General features: G+C 41.2%; 1 protein-coding gene across 2 annotated transcripts in view; it reads right to left on the bottom strand.

Annotated features, from left to right (window-relative positions):
• Positions 1-676: 676 nt before the first annotated feature.
• Positions 677-14,689, bottom strand: part of LOC134909271 (phospholipid scramblase 2-like) — a 128,497-nt gene continuing 114,484 nt past the window's right edge. For both annotated transcript variants that reach the window (XM_063915970.1, XM_063915971.1), the window contains exon 9: positions 677-5,629. In XM_063915970.1, the coding sequence (XP_063772040.1) occupies positions 5,591-5,629 (39 nt within the window). In that variant the 3' untranslated portion in view covers positions 677-5,590. The remainder of the gene's footprint in view (positions 5,630-14,689) is intronic.

The following is a 14,689-nucleotide window of genomic DNA, read 5'->3' on the forward strand; positions in this document are numbered from 1 at the left end:
TCGCACAGATGCGATCGAAATCGCATGATTGTATGCCATATCGTATAAGTGTATGGCCCCTGTAAGTGTCATTTGTAAAACAACTATTGATTTTTTTAAGGGCTGAATACTTTTGCAAAATAATCTATTAAAACACGAAAACACCCTTATATTTGATCATAATTCAACAATGTTTGAATTTGTTGCCATTGCTTCTCTGGCATGCGGTCTATAAATCTGCAGTGTCTGGTTAGAGACAGTCAATAGGTCGACATGCATTAGGTCGAAGTGGTCAAAAGGTCGACATGGTCATTAGATCGACCTATAAAAGGTCAACATGCTAAAAGGTAAACATGTTTTATTTTTTTCACTTTTTAAAAACTTTCATAGTTTACCTTCCACATGGACTACGATTGGGAATAGTAACCTTGTCCGAAGCTGCGAGGGGATGTGGTGCACTAATTGGGGGTCCACGTGCTCAGACGGTCAATAAGACACCAGAAAAAATGGTGTTGACCGTTTTCCATATCAATCTTTTCACAGGCCAGCCTAATGACCATTGTCAACCTTTTGTCCATTTCAACCTTTTTATGGTCAACCTAAAACAAGTATACTTTCTTACTCTAGATCTATTGATCTGTAACCCTCTAAGTGACTTCAAAATCTGTATTCAAGAGGAAATACCCAAAAACAGAAGGAATATGCATATACATTTATTTTTACCTTTATACAAAACAGTAACTTGCATATACATGTATGACTGTTATACCAGTTAGTCTATAGTGATAAGAGGTAGTTTACTAAATAATTGGTCAATATGCTGTTGAACTCAGTGCTGACACAATTGGGGTCATTCCGAGTTGTTTGCTCGTTATTTTTTTCCGCTACGGAGCGATTAGTCGCAAACTGCGCATGCGCAATGTTCGCAGTGCGCCTGCGCCTAGTAAATTAGCACAAAAGTTTGGAATTTTACTCACAGCGTAACAAAGTTTTTTCATCGTTCTGGTGATCGGAGTGTGATTGACAGGAAGTAGGTGTTTCTAAGCGGAAACTGGCCGTTTTCTGGGTGTGTGCAGAGAAACGCTGGCGTTTCTGGGGAAAATGCGGGAGTGTCCGAAGAAACGGGGGAGTGTCTGGGCGAACGCTGGGTGTGTTTGTGACGTCAAACCAGGAACGAAACTGACTGAACTGATCGCAGTGTAGGAGTAAGTCTCAAGCTACTCAGAAACTGCTAAGAATTTTCTATTCGCAATTCTGCTAATCTTTCGTTTGCAATTCTGCTATGCTAAGATACACTCCCAGAGGGTGGCGGCTTAGCGTGTGCAATGCTGCTAAAAGCAGCTAGCGAGCGAACAACTCGGAATGAGGGCCAATGTTCTTTAATTAGGCACTTTGTGATCAAAGCGAGTTTAAAGGCTTGAAAGTGATTTAGTAAGATAGTGCTTACACGGATAGCAGCCAAGCATGGTCAGTTTGATAATATCTGAAACATGAAATACATGAAAGAATAGACTGGTGTAGCTCAGTGTATTATTTACAAACATGGAACTTATGCAAAGCAGGCTATTTATAGCATTATGCACAGAAATAGGGATTTTAAAAAGACAAAAAATGGTGCACATGTGCCTGGGTGACACAAAACACACTGCAAAATAGTCTCACACACACATTTTATTGGCTGCTTTCAAAATCATTATTCTGTGGAAAATAAAAGCACACTATATGTGTCACAGCTTGTAGTTTTTAGATACATTATGCCATTTAAGCCAAAAGATAGATTTACAGAGCCAACAAATCACATTAATAGAACATAGATGTCATGGCACTTAGGGACCAAGACAGAAAATCAATTCCAAGAGTATTGAATCAATGCTTTAAAGCATTACATGTTTTTTCGACAGGGTTATAGGAACAACTCACACCACCATTAAGTATCCCACAATTAGCGTGTAGTCTCTGGTCAGACCATGCAACTCCACCCAAGTAACATACCACAGCCGATTAGGATGGCCCATGAAGGCAGGCAGACTGATCAGCCTTCACTTTAGAGAAGCAGGCCATAATGGCCTGTCTATGTTATTACAAGATGGATCATGTTCCCGAGTCCTATCGTGGGGGAATGAGTGCCAGCAAACTATTCATAAAAGAAAAGATGGATGTTTAGATTAATACTGTACCATAGCTCAACTGGGACTTAATGATAAAATTAACTGAAACAGTCTCCTCTAAAATGACCTATAGTAGTCATTGTTTAAGCACTCCATGTATCCTGCATCTTTATACAATGTATCTGTTTATTTTATTGTAATACCCCATCTTGGTGTTTTAGATAATAGTAGTCATTCTGCTATTTGTGACAATAAACCCACTTTTGATTCGGTCATTACTCCTAGCAGCATTAATTCTCCTATGTTTTGTTTCATTTTTAGTTTGGGTGTTTAACAGTATGTTTATGTATACTGAGTTTTGGTGAGAATAAATGCACAGCAGCATAATGACACAGTCAGTCTGATTGATCTCACTGCAGACAGTATGTGATGAGCTGTAGGTGATCTCTCTGGACACGCTGACTGTGGTACCCAGAAGTACATCACATGGGTAGAGTCTGCCCACTGTTGATGGGCTACTTAGTGTTGGTAAAATAAGCTAAGCTGGTTTTATAACCCGGAAGAGAACGTTGGTTCAGTACACTTGGAATTGATTAACTATAGTGGTGGTCCCAAGTGCTGTTCGGTCTGATGGAATATATATATATATATATATATATAAACATATACACATAGATACAATTATACTATATTATACAAGCTATACAATAGAAAGGTACACACAATTAAGTAGGTTTTGATAATCTGTGTAATAAACGGTTTCCTTTGCTAGTATGCAAAACAATTTCTCTATTATAAGATTTAAACACTTACGTAAGTATACAAATTTTGAAAATAGAAAACTACACATTTAACAAAAGCATTTTCTATAAGGTAAATTGGCTTATACAGGTGCTGGTGGAGCAATACATATAAGGCTATTAACAAAATGGTATAAAGAAAAATTACAGTAATATCATAAGCCAGACAATGTTTTTGATATAGCCTACCCAACGTGTGGATGATGGGATGGATAGGTTCTCTCTCTATACACTCATATGCAGGCTTTTACGGACATTAAAAAATAAACACTTTTGAAATGCCCAATTTTTTAAAAATGCCCTTATATGTTCCTTAGCATAAACACTAAAGGCAAATTATACTATATATTGCATCACTGTATCTCAGAAGGCATGGCAGAGGGCAAGGCCATGACATTAATCACCATACAGAGGAGTGGTTTAAATTGTAAGAACAAAACCAGCCTTTACTCTGTAGGTCACAGTAGCTACCATCTAGAACACAGGTTCCAAAACTCGGTTCTCAGGACCCCACACAGTGCATGTTTTGCAGGTAACCCAGCAGGTGCACAGGTGTATTAATTATACACTGACATTTTAAAAGGTCCACAGGTGGAGCTAATTATTTCACTTGTGATTCTGTGAGGAGACCTACAAAAAATGCACTATGTGGGGTCCTGAGAACAGAGTTTGAGAACCTGTGATCTAGAGCACTAATGAAACTGATCAGACCAAGAAATAAAACTGCCAACTTACATTTATAGATCACATGGGTTTTCTGTAATAATTATACTTGTCTAACTGACAAGCAATCACTATCTGTTCCCCCAGCAATAGAGAGGTAATGCATAGGGGTATGCAGTATCTACAAAGCGTCAGGTTGTAAAACACAGATGCCGATCATGTTTATGCCCGATACTTACAAAAGGCAATAACTGTTCCAGCAAGATACGGCTAGTAAATGCATTGCTATTTTAAAACAGACGTAAGCACAGTCAGAAGCACCAGGTTTTAGAACCTGTGCTTTGTAAATAAACCTCATACACTTCAAAGCGGATTCTTTAAAAAAAAAAAAAATTACGAAGCTAGCCTCAGTGAATCACCCACCACAAGGCCGTCTTCTAATCATTTAGAAAGGTCCTGTATTGCATACACGCATGTAACACATTGCGCAGTAAACATGTGGTCATAGGGCATCACATCAATGTGTTTGGCACAATGATCTCAGAAAATGAGGCAGCAGGTGTTCTTTAAATGCCCATATCTCAAATAGTACATTCATTAATCTTGGCTGTTTTAAATGGAGGTAGTTTTTATTTACATGTGATTAGCAAAATTCTTGCATATTCAATATTCATCATGCAAACATAAACACACATTAAAGTTCTACTAAATGAGAGATAAAGCTAAAACTAGATCAAATCACAATAAACTACACTGATACAGCAGCTTTAATTTGCTTTAGAAGTATCAATGCATTAAAACGTGGATTCATATGTACAGAGTATACCATTTGCCTCAAGTCACTGACCTTAAGGGCCTGATTTTCAGTTTAGAGTAAAGCAAAAATGGCATGCAACTGCACCTTTGTAAAACCATGTTGCACTGCTTGGGAAGATTTAAATAGTGCAGAGATTTAGATTAGAAAGGAACTGGTCTAAACTCAAATCCATACCTCCCACTTTGCAGGTCCAAGAATCAGGACACTTTGCGCGTGGCCGAAAAACAAGTGGATCCTCGTGGCAAGGGGGTAGAGCCTCACGACACTCCATGTAACAGCACTGTGGGGTTGTGCCCAGCATGCTCAGAGATGCTGGACTGCCCCCAGACTCACCCTGCATGTGGCATCTATTCACCCACTGCTATGCAGAGATGACAGTGCCCTCTCTCCCTGACACTGCGGACTACAGCGGGGACAGCGGTATACTCCCAAATTTACACTGGAAGCAAGACAATTGAGAGGTTTGCAAATCTAAACTGGAGTGTAAAAATAAATCTCTACAGCATTTAAGGACTACATGCAAAAGCAGTCAATATGTACCCTGCGTGTAAAAATAAATGTATTTGCACCTCTGCAGTGCAACATTGCTTGTCCAGGTGCAGTTACTTGCTTTTTGCTTTACTCCCAACTTAGAATGAGACCATAAGTAACTGGCCACAGAATTCACTGAAGGCCAACATTCAGTGACAGTAGTAGTATGGGGGGACAGTCGGCATCCCAGCGGTCACAAAACAGATGCTGGGAGGTAGGTGATTCCCCCTCTATGAGTATCCATGACACCCATAGAGGGAGAATAGAACCTGAAGCTCGCCACTGGGCCCGCAACAGGCTTAGTTGCGCTCGCCTTCCTGCCAGCATTCCACCGCTCAGTATACCGATGTCGGCATAATGACATTCGGCATACCGAGCCTGCGGTAAGTCATACCGAACCCGTACAGGAACAATATTAGGTCCATACAGCAGGGAGTATATGCTATAGAACAAACCAGGGAGAAATAAACTAACCATCCAAACTGTAACCAGCACATACAGTAGCAAACAAACCAGAGCAGCTTGTGTATAATCATACAGCAGACATACTAGAATGTATAAATGTACATGTTATTAAAAAAAACAAAAAAAAAAACAAGTTTGTAAAATGTAAAAAAAACAAACAAACAAACATAAAAAACAGAACTGGTCCTTGTAATCTGTTGGCGTGCTTGAAAATCCATCTTCAGATTCTAATTTTTATTTCCAGTGTCTTCGAAAAACATGAAATCCTGCGTGAGACACAATTTCAGTTAGAACGTTAGCAGCAGATTACATATATTATTGCTCAAATAATTCTACTTTCACAATTCGTTATTACACATTTCACTGACTGGTTGGGCAATTTAAAAAGGTATGTATCCAGCCATCAGCTGGCAAAGTAGTGTTACTTAATTCAACACTGCAGATATACAGTTACATTTAAATGATGTTTAATGTGTTTCTGTATTGTATAATTCTTTAATTTCCATGCAAATGTAGATCTCAATTTTAAGGGGACTCCAGATTTCAGAACTGGACAACCTTACCCTTTTGATCAACACACTTCAATACTGAAGCAAATGAGTGTTTGTGGTGCTTATTATTTCACTACATTAATGAGGGGTAGATGTACTATGGGGTCATTCCGACCCGATCACACGCTGCAGTTGTTTGCAGCGCAGTGATCTGGTCGGAACTGCGCATGCGCCAGCGCCCCAGTGCGCCAGCGCATGCCAGACGGCAGAAAGCAGTCATTACCTAGCAATCGCCTCTGCCTGATTGACAGGCAGAGGCGTTCGCTGGGCGGGAGGGGGCAGCACGGCGGTCCGGCCAATGCAGGCGTGGCCGGACCGCGCGGAGGGCGGGGTGCAGCGGCTGCGTGACGTCACACGCAGCCGCTGCGACCCGGGGCAGCGATGAGCAACTCCCGGCCAGCCGAAAGAGCTGCTGTGGCCGGGAGATACTCTTCAAGTACAAAAGCACCGCACTATTATATATATATATTGGATATATTTGAATACAGCAAGCGAAGGCACAGGAGCAGATGTGGAATCTATGTGAGTGCCGGTTATGCTGTGAACATTATATATATTATATACACACACACACGGGCATAGCTACCATAGGTGCAGGAAGTGCAGCTGCTATGGGACCCAGAGCTGAGAGGTGCCACCTTCCGTGCCACAGTTACATGTGTTATATACTGTACATTTTTCACCATTGGGTGGTACATAGGGGCCCTTAAAATCTTTTGCCTTGGGGCCTACAATTTTCCTAGTTATGTATGTCCTTGGACCTGTTCATTGTAATGAGGTAGAAAATTAACTGGTGGGCATTGGAATATGAACTGGGACACTTGTAATGTGGCACAACATAAAGTGGGGGCACTATACTGTGGCATAATATGAACTGGGGACTCTATGTCATAATGTGAATTGGGAATACTATGCTGTATACTGTATACTGGCAGCCCTACAATGTGACAAAATGTGAACTAGGGCACTTCTAGGGATCATAAAATGAACTAGGGAACTATTATGTGGATTAAAATTAACAACTGCTGCGGAGAGGTGTCACTCAACAAGCATTGGGACAGGGGCCCTTTCAAAATGTTGCTATGGGGCCCACAAAGAGTACAATGAAAAAACGGCGGCACTCAGAGACAGCGTAGCTATTACAATTCATGTATATTAAACACTCAGACATACAGTGCATCTGAAAAGTATTCACAGCGCTTCACTTTTTCCACATTTTGTTATGTTACAGCCTTATTCCAAAATGAAATAAATTCATATTTTCCCTCAAGATTTTACACACAAAACCCTATAACGACAACATGAAAAAGATTTTTGTAAATTTATTAAAAATAAAAAACTAAGAAATCACATGTACATAAGTATTCACAGCCTTTGCCATGAAGCTCAAAATTGAGCTCAGGTGCATTCTGTTTCCACTAATCATCCTTGAGATGTTCCTACAGCTTAATTGGAGTCCACCTGTGGTAAATTCAGTTGATTGGACATGATTTGGAAAGGCACACACCTGTCTATATAAGGTCCCACACTTGACCGTGCATGTCTGAGCACAAACCAAGCATGAAGTCAAAGGAATTGTCTGTAGACCTCCGAGACAGGATTGGCTCAAGGCACAAATCTAGGGAAGGGTACAGAAAAATATCTGCTTTGTAGGTCCCAATGAGCACAGTGGCCTCCATCATCCATAAATGGAAGACGTTCGGAACCACCAGGACTCTTCCTAGAGCTGGCCAGCCGTCTAAACTGAGCGATCAGGGGAGAAGGGACTTAGACAGGGAGGTGACCAGGAACCTGATGGTCACTGTCAGAGTTACAGCATTTCTCTGTGGAGAGAGGAGAACCTTCCAGAAGGACAACCATCTCTGCAGCAATCCACTAATCACGCCTGTATGGTAGAGTGGCCAGACTCCATAGTAAAAAGCACATGGCAGCCCGTCTGGAGTTTGCCAAAATGCACCTGAAGGACTCTCAGATCATGAGAAACAAAATTCTCTGGTCTGATGAGACAAAGATTGAACTCTTTGACATGAATGCCAAGCGTCAAGTTTGGAGGAAACCAGGCACTGCTCATTACCAGGCCAATACCATCCCTACAGTGAAGCATGGTGGTGGCATTATCATGCTGTGGGGATGTTTTTCAGCGGCAGGAACTGGGAGACTAGTCAGGATAGAGGGAAAGATGAATGCAGCAATGTACAGAGACATCCTGGATGAAAACCTGCTCCAGAGCACTCTTGACCTCAGACTGGGGTGACTGTTCATCTTTCAGCAGGACAACGACCCTAAGAACACAGCCAAGATATCAAAAGGAGTGGCTTCAGGATAACTCTGTGAATGTCCTTGAGTGGCCCAGCCAGAGCCCAGACATGAATCCGATTGAACTTCTCTGGAGAGATCTGAAAATGGCTGTGCACCGATGCTTCCCATCCAACCTGATAGAGCTTGATAGGTGCTGCAAAAAGGAATGGGCGAAACTACCCAAAGATAGGTGTGCCACACTTGTGGCATCATATTCAAAAAGACTTGAGGCTGTAATTGCTGCCAAAGGTGCGTCAACAAAGTATTGAGCAAAGCCTGTGAATACTTATGTACATGTTATTTCTTAGTTTTTTTATTTTTTAAAAATTTGCAAATTTCGCAACAAAACTTTTCACGTCATTATGGGGTATTGGGTGTAGAATTTTGAGGGGAAAAACTTATTTATTCCATTTTGGAATAAAGCTGTAACATATCAAAATGTGGAAAAAGTGAAGCGGTGTGAATACTTTTTGGATGCACTGTATGTGCCAAGGCAATTAGCATCTAAGCCAGCTGGTCTTTTCCTGAAGTGAAAGACAACTGTTTATGCTTCCGGCAGTGGTGTTGTGTACTGTGGCCATAGTTGCAAATTCAGCTTATAACATGCGGATTTGGGCTTGTTTATTTGTCAAGTTGCTTTTTTTTGTGGTGGTTGCTTGTTTTTGTACTTATTTTTTTTCTTTAGGTACCTATGGCACCAACCATCAGAGGTAATTATAATTCATCCATTCAACACAGATCCTCACAAAGACATAGGTGAGAAGTTGTGGATGAATAGATGAATTTGGGGGTCTTAAATGGCTGTTTTAAGCATTTTTCTAAAAGAGTAAAAAAAAACTATAATAAAGCAGTGCAACGTCATTGGCCGGCCCCCGAAACTGGCCATGACACACCTGCGTTTCCCGCAATACACTCCCTCCCTCCCCCCCCCCCCCCCATATTCCGCAACGCTGTCTCCGGACACCTGTTGCCTGTCAGTCATGATGCAAACTCATCGTTCCTGGATGTGATCACATCATGATAGCACGCACACTGCAGCAGCGGTGCGCGCGCAGATGGCCAAAAATCATCTGTTTGCGATTTTCGCCCGTCAGCAACAGGGTCTGATTAAGGCCCATAATGTCTACCACAGACTGGAGAGGCAGATACCAGAAGAAAAAGTTCAAGAAACTGAAAGCTATCCACTTAACTTCAAGTTCCAGAACTTCTCTTCAGTCCATCCAGCAGCATCTGAGATTACCAGAGTAGTAGCCAGACATAACACTAATAATTATATGTATTTTAATTAAAAACAAAAAACTTGGGCTTTTTTGTGGACTTTTTAGGATTGGTTTGGGCTTGTTTTGGGCTTTTTTGGTCATCAGTTGCAACACTGACTGAGGCGTCCAGTCGCGGTTGCAGCGCAGTCCAAATTTCAAATAGGTGAGCCACACCAACTGCCACCTACTGTCATGCCAAACTGACTTACTGGCAGTTGGTGTTGCAAGTGCTCTATCCTGCAGCTGACAAGGCAGTCTCATGGGACAAAGCAATGCTCCTTCTAATCCCGCCCCCAGACTCCCATTGGCTAGGAGTCTGGGGACAATATTAGAAGAAGTGTGATACCTTATGCTGAGTACTGGGTGCTCCACAGCACCTGATACACAAAGCATTGCCAATCCCAGTGGAAACAAGCCAACACATAGATGACATACATCAAAACATGTATGTTTATATGTGCTAAACGGTTCCCCCTGCACTAAATGGTTGGCATAATAATGAGCAAACATGCTGCCTGTAGTTTTACTATTTTTCTTAAAAAACAGTATTTTATGTGAAGTAATAAAATATACGGTATACTGTACTTAATAAAGTGTGTACAATAAGAGTTGTCAATGTGTCATTTTGAATTATAGCTAAGTACTGACATTCATCACACATCTCTAAAACAAGTATTCTAAGGGGCAGATTCAATTAGCTGCTGTGTTTACAGAGAGGTTAAAACTCCATTATTAATGCTATTCAATTTTAGGCAATTTCCCCATTTGGCTAATGCACATTAACCCATAGATTTCAGGTTAAGTGGCAGAAATCTATGGGTTGCCCCACATGGTACATTTAACACAGATTTTCCTTGCAGCTCCTGAGGTTGCGGAGACCTGTACATGCACTGTAGACCTTGGCACTGTGCCAGAGTCTTTAGCACTCAGAGCACTAACAGGGCTTCCGGCTACAGGATGGAGAGGAGGGGCCCTCACATAGACACCAGAGAGGCAAGTATAGAAGAAATGGGTACTGGGTACAGTGTGTGCGGTGTGGCCCCCCTCTAGACCCAGGGCCCCGTGTGCACCCATTATAGATATGACACGGACCACAGCTATATTTAAAAAAGCAACTGGTGTGTCCATATTGTAAATGATGAAACTTCAGTACATGTTCCCAATACCCCACAATGTTTGGAATATTCTCAAAATAAAAGTATAATAACAGTGCCCAGCATCACTAGACATGTGTTTGGGCAACACTACCTTAGGTGATTCAAGGGCCTAATACCAGTCATCATCTTGAGATAACATGTTCTAACCACTTATGGACGATTTGTACAGTTTGCTTTCATTTTTAAGTTGTAATACAACTTTTTTTTGTTTTGTCTAATGTGTCCCCGGGTATGTCACAATTTTTCCTGTACTTACAACAATAATGATGCAAGACACAGTATGTGAGAAACGGATATTGTTTAAACTATTGTGATTTCCTGCAGCTCTTTATTTTTTCTGATAAGGAGCTAAATGTGGTTAGAATGAGGAGTCCTCACCTTCATAGCTGCAATATGAAGAGAACATTGTACACATTCAGATTCTGCCTATACCTGCAATATATATTTATTTTTCTGCTGCTTTATGTTTCAGCAGACTTCAAGTTCTCAGCTTACCAAAACCTGTGGCTGCCTGCCTGCCAAGGTCAGAGATACTATGGGGCAGAGGTACAGTATGTCAGAAACTGTTAGTAAATAAATAAATAGGAGCTGGATGGTTGGTGGTTTATCTCTCTCCATGGCTTAGTACATCTCCCCCTGAATTTGGTAGGGGGAGGGGGGCGGGGGTATACAAGAGAAAGCTATGCTTCATCTCACTTCTTACATGTAAGCTGTAAGGTACACAAGTACTTACACTATAAATGTGTTTGTTTTTCCCACTAAAAGACAAAAATAAAGACTGGAATTGTATCAATTTGAGCAGGTGCGCTGGTTTTATACTATAGTGAAACTGAATGTAAATGAACTGTTATCTATTTCATTGCTAGATACTAATCTCTTACTTAGGGTCCTGGTTATCAAACAATATTTGTGAAATAGAGCACCATTGACGGTTGCGGTTGATCCAGGGCTACTCAGAATAATAATGCAGTCGCACTGGGCGCCATGTTTTTCATTGCAGCTATCAGATGCACTCCCTGAAAACGGCCATGACACACCGGCGTTTTTCCAACCACTCCCCACAAACGCCATGTTGCCTCTCACAAATGGTCACTTCCTGTCAATCACTTTGCGGTCGCTTTTCACTGGACCTGCAATTGCAGAGCGTTCCCATTTTGGTCTTTGCGCACATGCAATGCGCTCACAGCACATGCGCAGTCTGCCGATAATTGCTCAGTGTGTGCGTTCTCACATTTGCAAATGATAGTGAATCAGGCCCAGGCATTCTCACTGGCCATTCAGTACCATTTGGTAAACGGCAGATACCCATTACATTTTTTACTAGTGGTTTTTTCAATCTTTTGTATTTTTTACTTTAATACTTTGCGTATATAACTGCTGCATTCCTGTACCTTGGATGATACATACTTTAATCTTACAAGGGTTTTGATTTATATTCCCTCAGTGTAGTCTCACCATCGGAATTTATGGATTGTATTCAGATCTGCTAGTAAAAACTCCAAATCAGATCCCATAACACACATTGCTATGATATTGTATTTTCCATCTAGGAGTATGTTTTATAATGGTTTTTTTTCTTTCTATTTTTATAAAGTTTTTCATTTTTATTAAAATGGATCGTACATTTTGACATTAGAAAACCCCCCCCCCCCACCCCCCCCAAAAAAGCCTTCTGTATTCTCTTTCAAATTGTATAAATCGTAAGATCATATTGTCATCATCATCATCATCTCTGGCTGCAGCCATTTCTCCTTCTACTGGGGAGCAAACCAGGTATAACAACTGCTTACTAGAGCTCCCCGAGCTATTGAAGGATAAATACATAAACAGATGAAGGAGGAGACACTGAGGGGCAGGTGTATTAAGCCTGGAGAAGTGATAAAGAAGTGTTAAGTGGAACGTGGTAAAGCACCAGCCAATCAGCTCCTGTCATTTTTCAAACCCGTATTGATTGGCTGGTGAATTATCACCTTCCACTTAACACATCTGCCCCCCAACCTCTGTTCCTGACAGTATGATATTACTGGGGTAACCGCTACTGAGACAGGCCAGGAAACAATGTGATACTGCCTCAGCATAAAAAATTTACTTCACCAGGCACACAGAGAAGAGCACAAAGAACTTTGAAAGTCCATTCTCACTGATAGAATTAGCAGATTCCCCACAAGAGGACAGGCTCAGAATACATAATCTTTTATTAAAAAGGCTTCCTTATGTCTCAGCTATAGGATAATATAGTTTCTAAATATTGTCATAATCACATTTTATACAAAACTTACAGAAAACTGCATAAAGAGACCACTCCAGGAGCGGTGGTTCCAGCATGGCATGTCGCTCAAGATAATATGACTAGTAAGTAATTAACTTGATACCACAAGGGCGGCATGTAATGACATCCGAATTCACCGAAGGTGCAGACTCCTGGCTGAACTCAAATGTTTTTTTAAAGTGACATTCATTTCCAAGGCAAAACAATGCCTTGTAAGTGATTGCCGCTTTAAAACAAAAAAAGTCTGGCACCTCCACCAACTCTGACGTCATTACATCCGAACCCATTATAGATACGACACGGACCACAGCTATATTTAAAAAAGCAACTGGTGTGTCCATATTGTAATTATGAAACTTCAGTACATGTTCCCATACCCCACAATGTTTGGAATATTGTCAAAATAAAAGTATAACAACAGTGCCCAGCATCAATAGACATGTGTTTGGGCAACTCTACCGTAGGTGATTCAAGGGCCTAATCCCAGTCATCATCTTGGGATAACATGTTCTAACCACTTATGGACAATTTATACAGTTTGCTTTCATTTTTAAGTTGTAATACAACTTTTTTTTTTTTGGGCAGTAATCTATACAACTATTCTTTTCATATTTGTTTGCTTCTGTCACCATTTATTGTATGTTTACAATACTATATTCACCATCCACAAATAACTGGAAACTATAAGAACAATAACCTCAGATCTGGGACATGTATGAGTCATATATTCTGTATCCTAGGTCATACCCGTGAGTTTACCAAGAACTGACAAGAATCTGGTCAATTGTGTTACTTTTTATCCAATTTTGCATTGGGTCTAGTCTATTATGACTATGTGGAGTGTTTACGTACAATAGTAGCTATTATGTGAAATCATAGTCACTTATATTTCAGCTTACGGACCCTCTGTGATTGGGCCTTTTATTGATGTGTTCTGTCTTATTTTTACCCTTTTTGTGATATATCTATCAATACCTATTTTTAAGGCATACCTAATAAAACTATATTTTAACTCAACTAATTCAATTTATTTCCAATATAATAGTGTGCCAACACAAGTCTTCTTTTTTTTTTTTTACCTGTTGTTCTTTAGGACTTAGTACTGACTCTATGGGGTATATGCAATTGCCGGCGAATCGCGGCAATTTTTCGCCCGTTTTTTAATTCGACACAATTCGACCGTCGAATTCCGGCAAGTGGGTGCCGGAATTCAACATATTCAATAAAAAATGGATTCGACAGTCCCGCTGTCGAAAAACGGCCGATTTGACGGATTTTGATTAGACTTGTAAAAATGTAAAAAACCCGGGAAAACCGGTAAAAAGCCCGAAAAAAAATTGCGTGGGGTCCCCCCTCCTAAGCATAAACAGCCTTGGGCTCTTCGAGCCGGTCCTGGTTCTAAAAATCCGGGGGAAAAACTGACAGGGGATCCCCAGTATTTTTAAAACCAGCACCGGGCTCTGCGCCTGGTGCAAAAAATACGGGGGACAAAAAGCGTAGGGGGTCCCCCATATTTTTTACACCAGCATCAGGCTCCACTAGCTGGACAGATAATGCCACAGCCGGGGGTCACTTTTATACAGCGCCCTGCGGCCGTGGCTTTAAATATCCAACTAGTCACCCCTGGCCGGGGTACCCTGAGGGAGTGGGGACCCCTTCAATCAAGGGGTCCCCCTCAGCCACCCAAGGGCCAGGGGTGAAGCCCGAGGCTGTCCCCCCCCCCATCCAAGGGCTGCGGATGGGGGGCTGATAGCCCTGAGTAAAATTATAGAATATTGTTTTTTTCCAGTAG

Source organism: Pseudophryne corroboree, chromosome 4 (genome assembly GCF_028390025.1).
Source record: "Pseudophryne corroboree isolate aPseCor3 chromosome 4, aPseCor3.hap2, whole genome shotgun sequence".
Taxonomy (NCBI): domain Eukaryota; kingdom Metazoa; phylum Chordata; class Amphibia; order Anura; family Myobatrachidae; genus Pseudophryne; species Pseudophryne corroboree.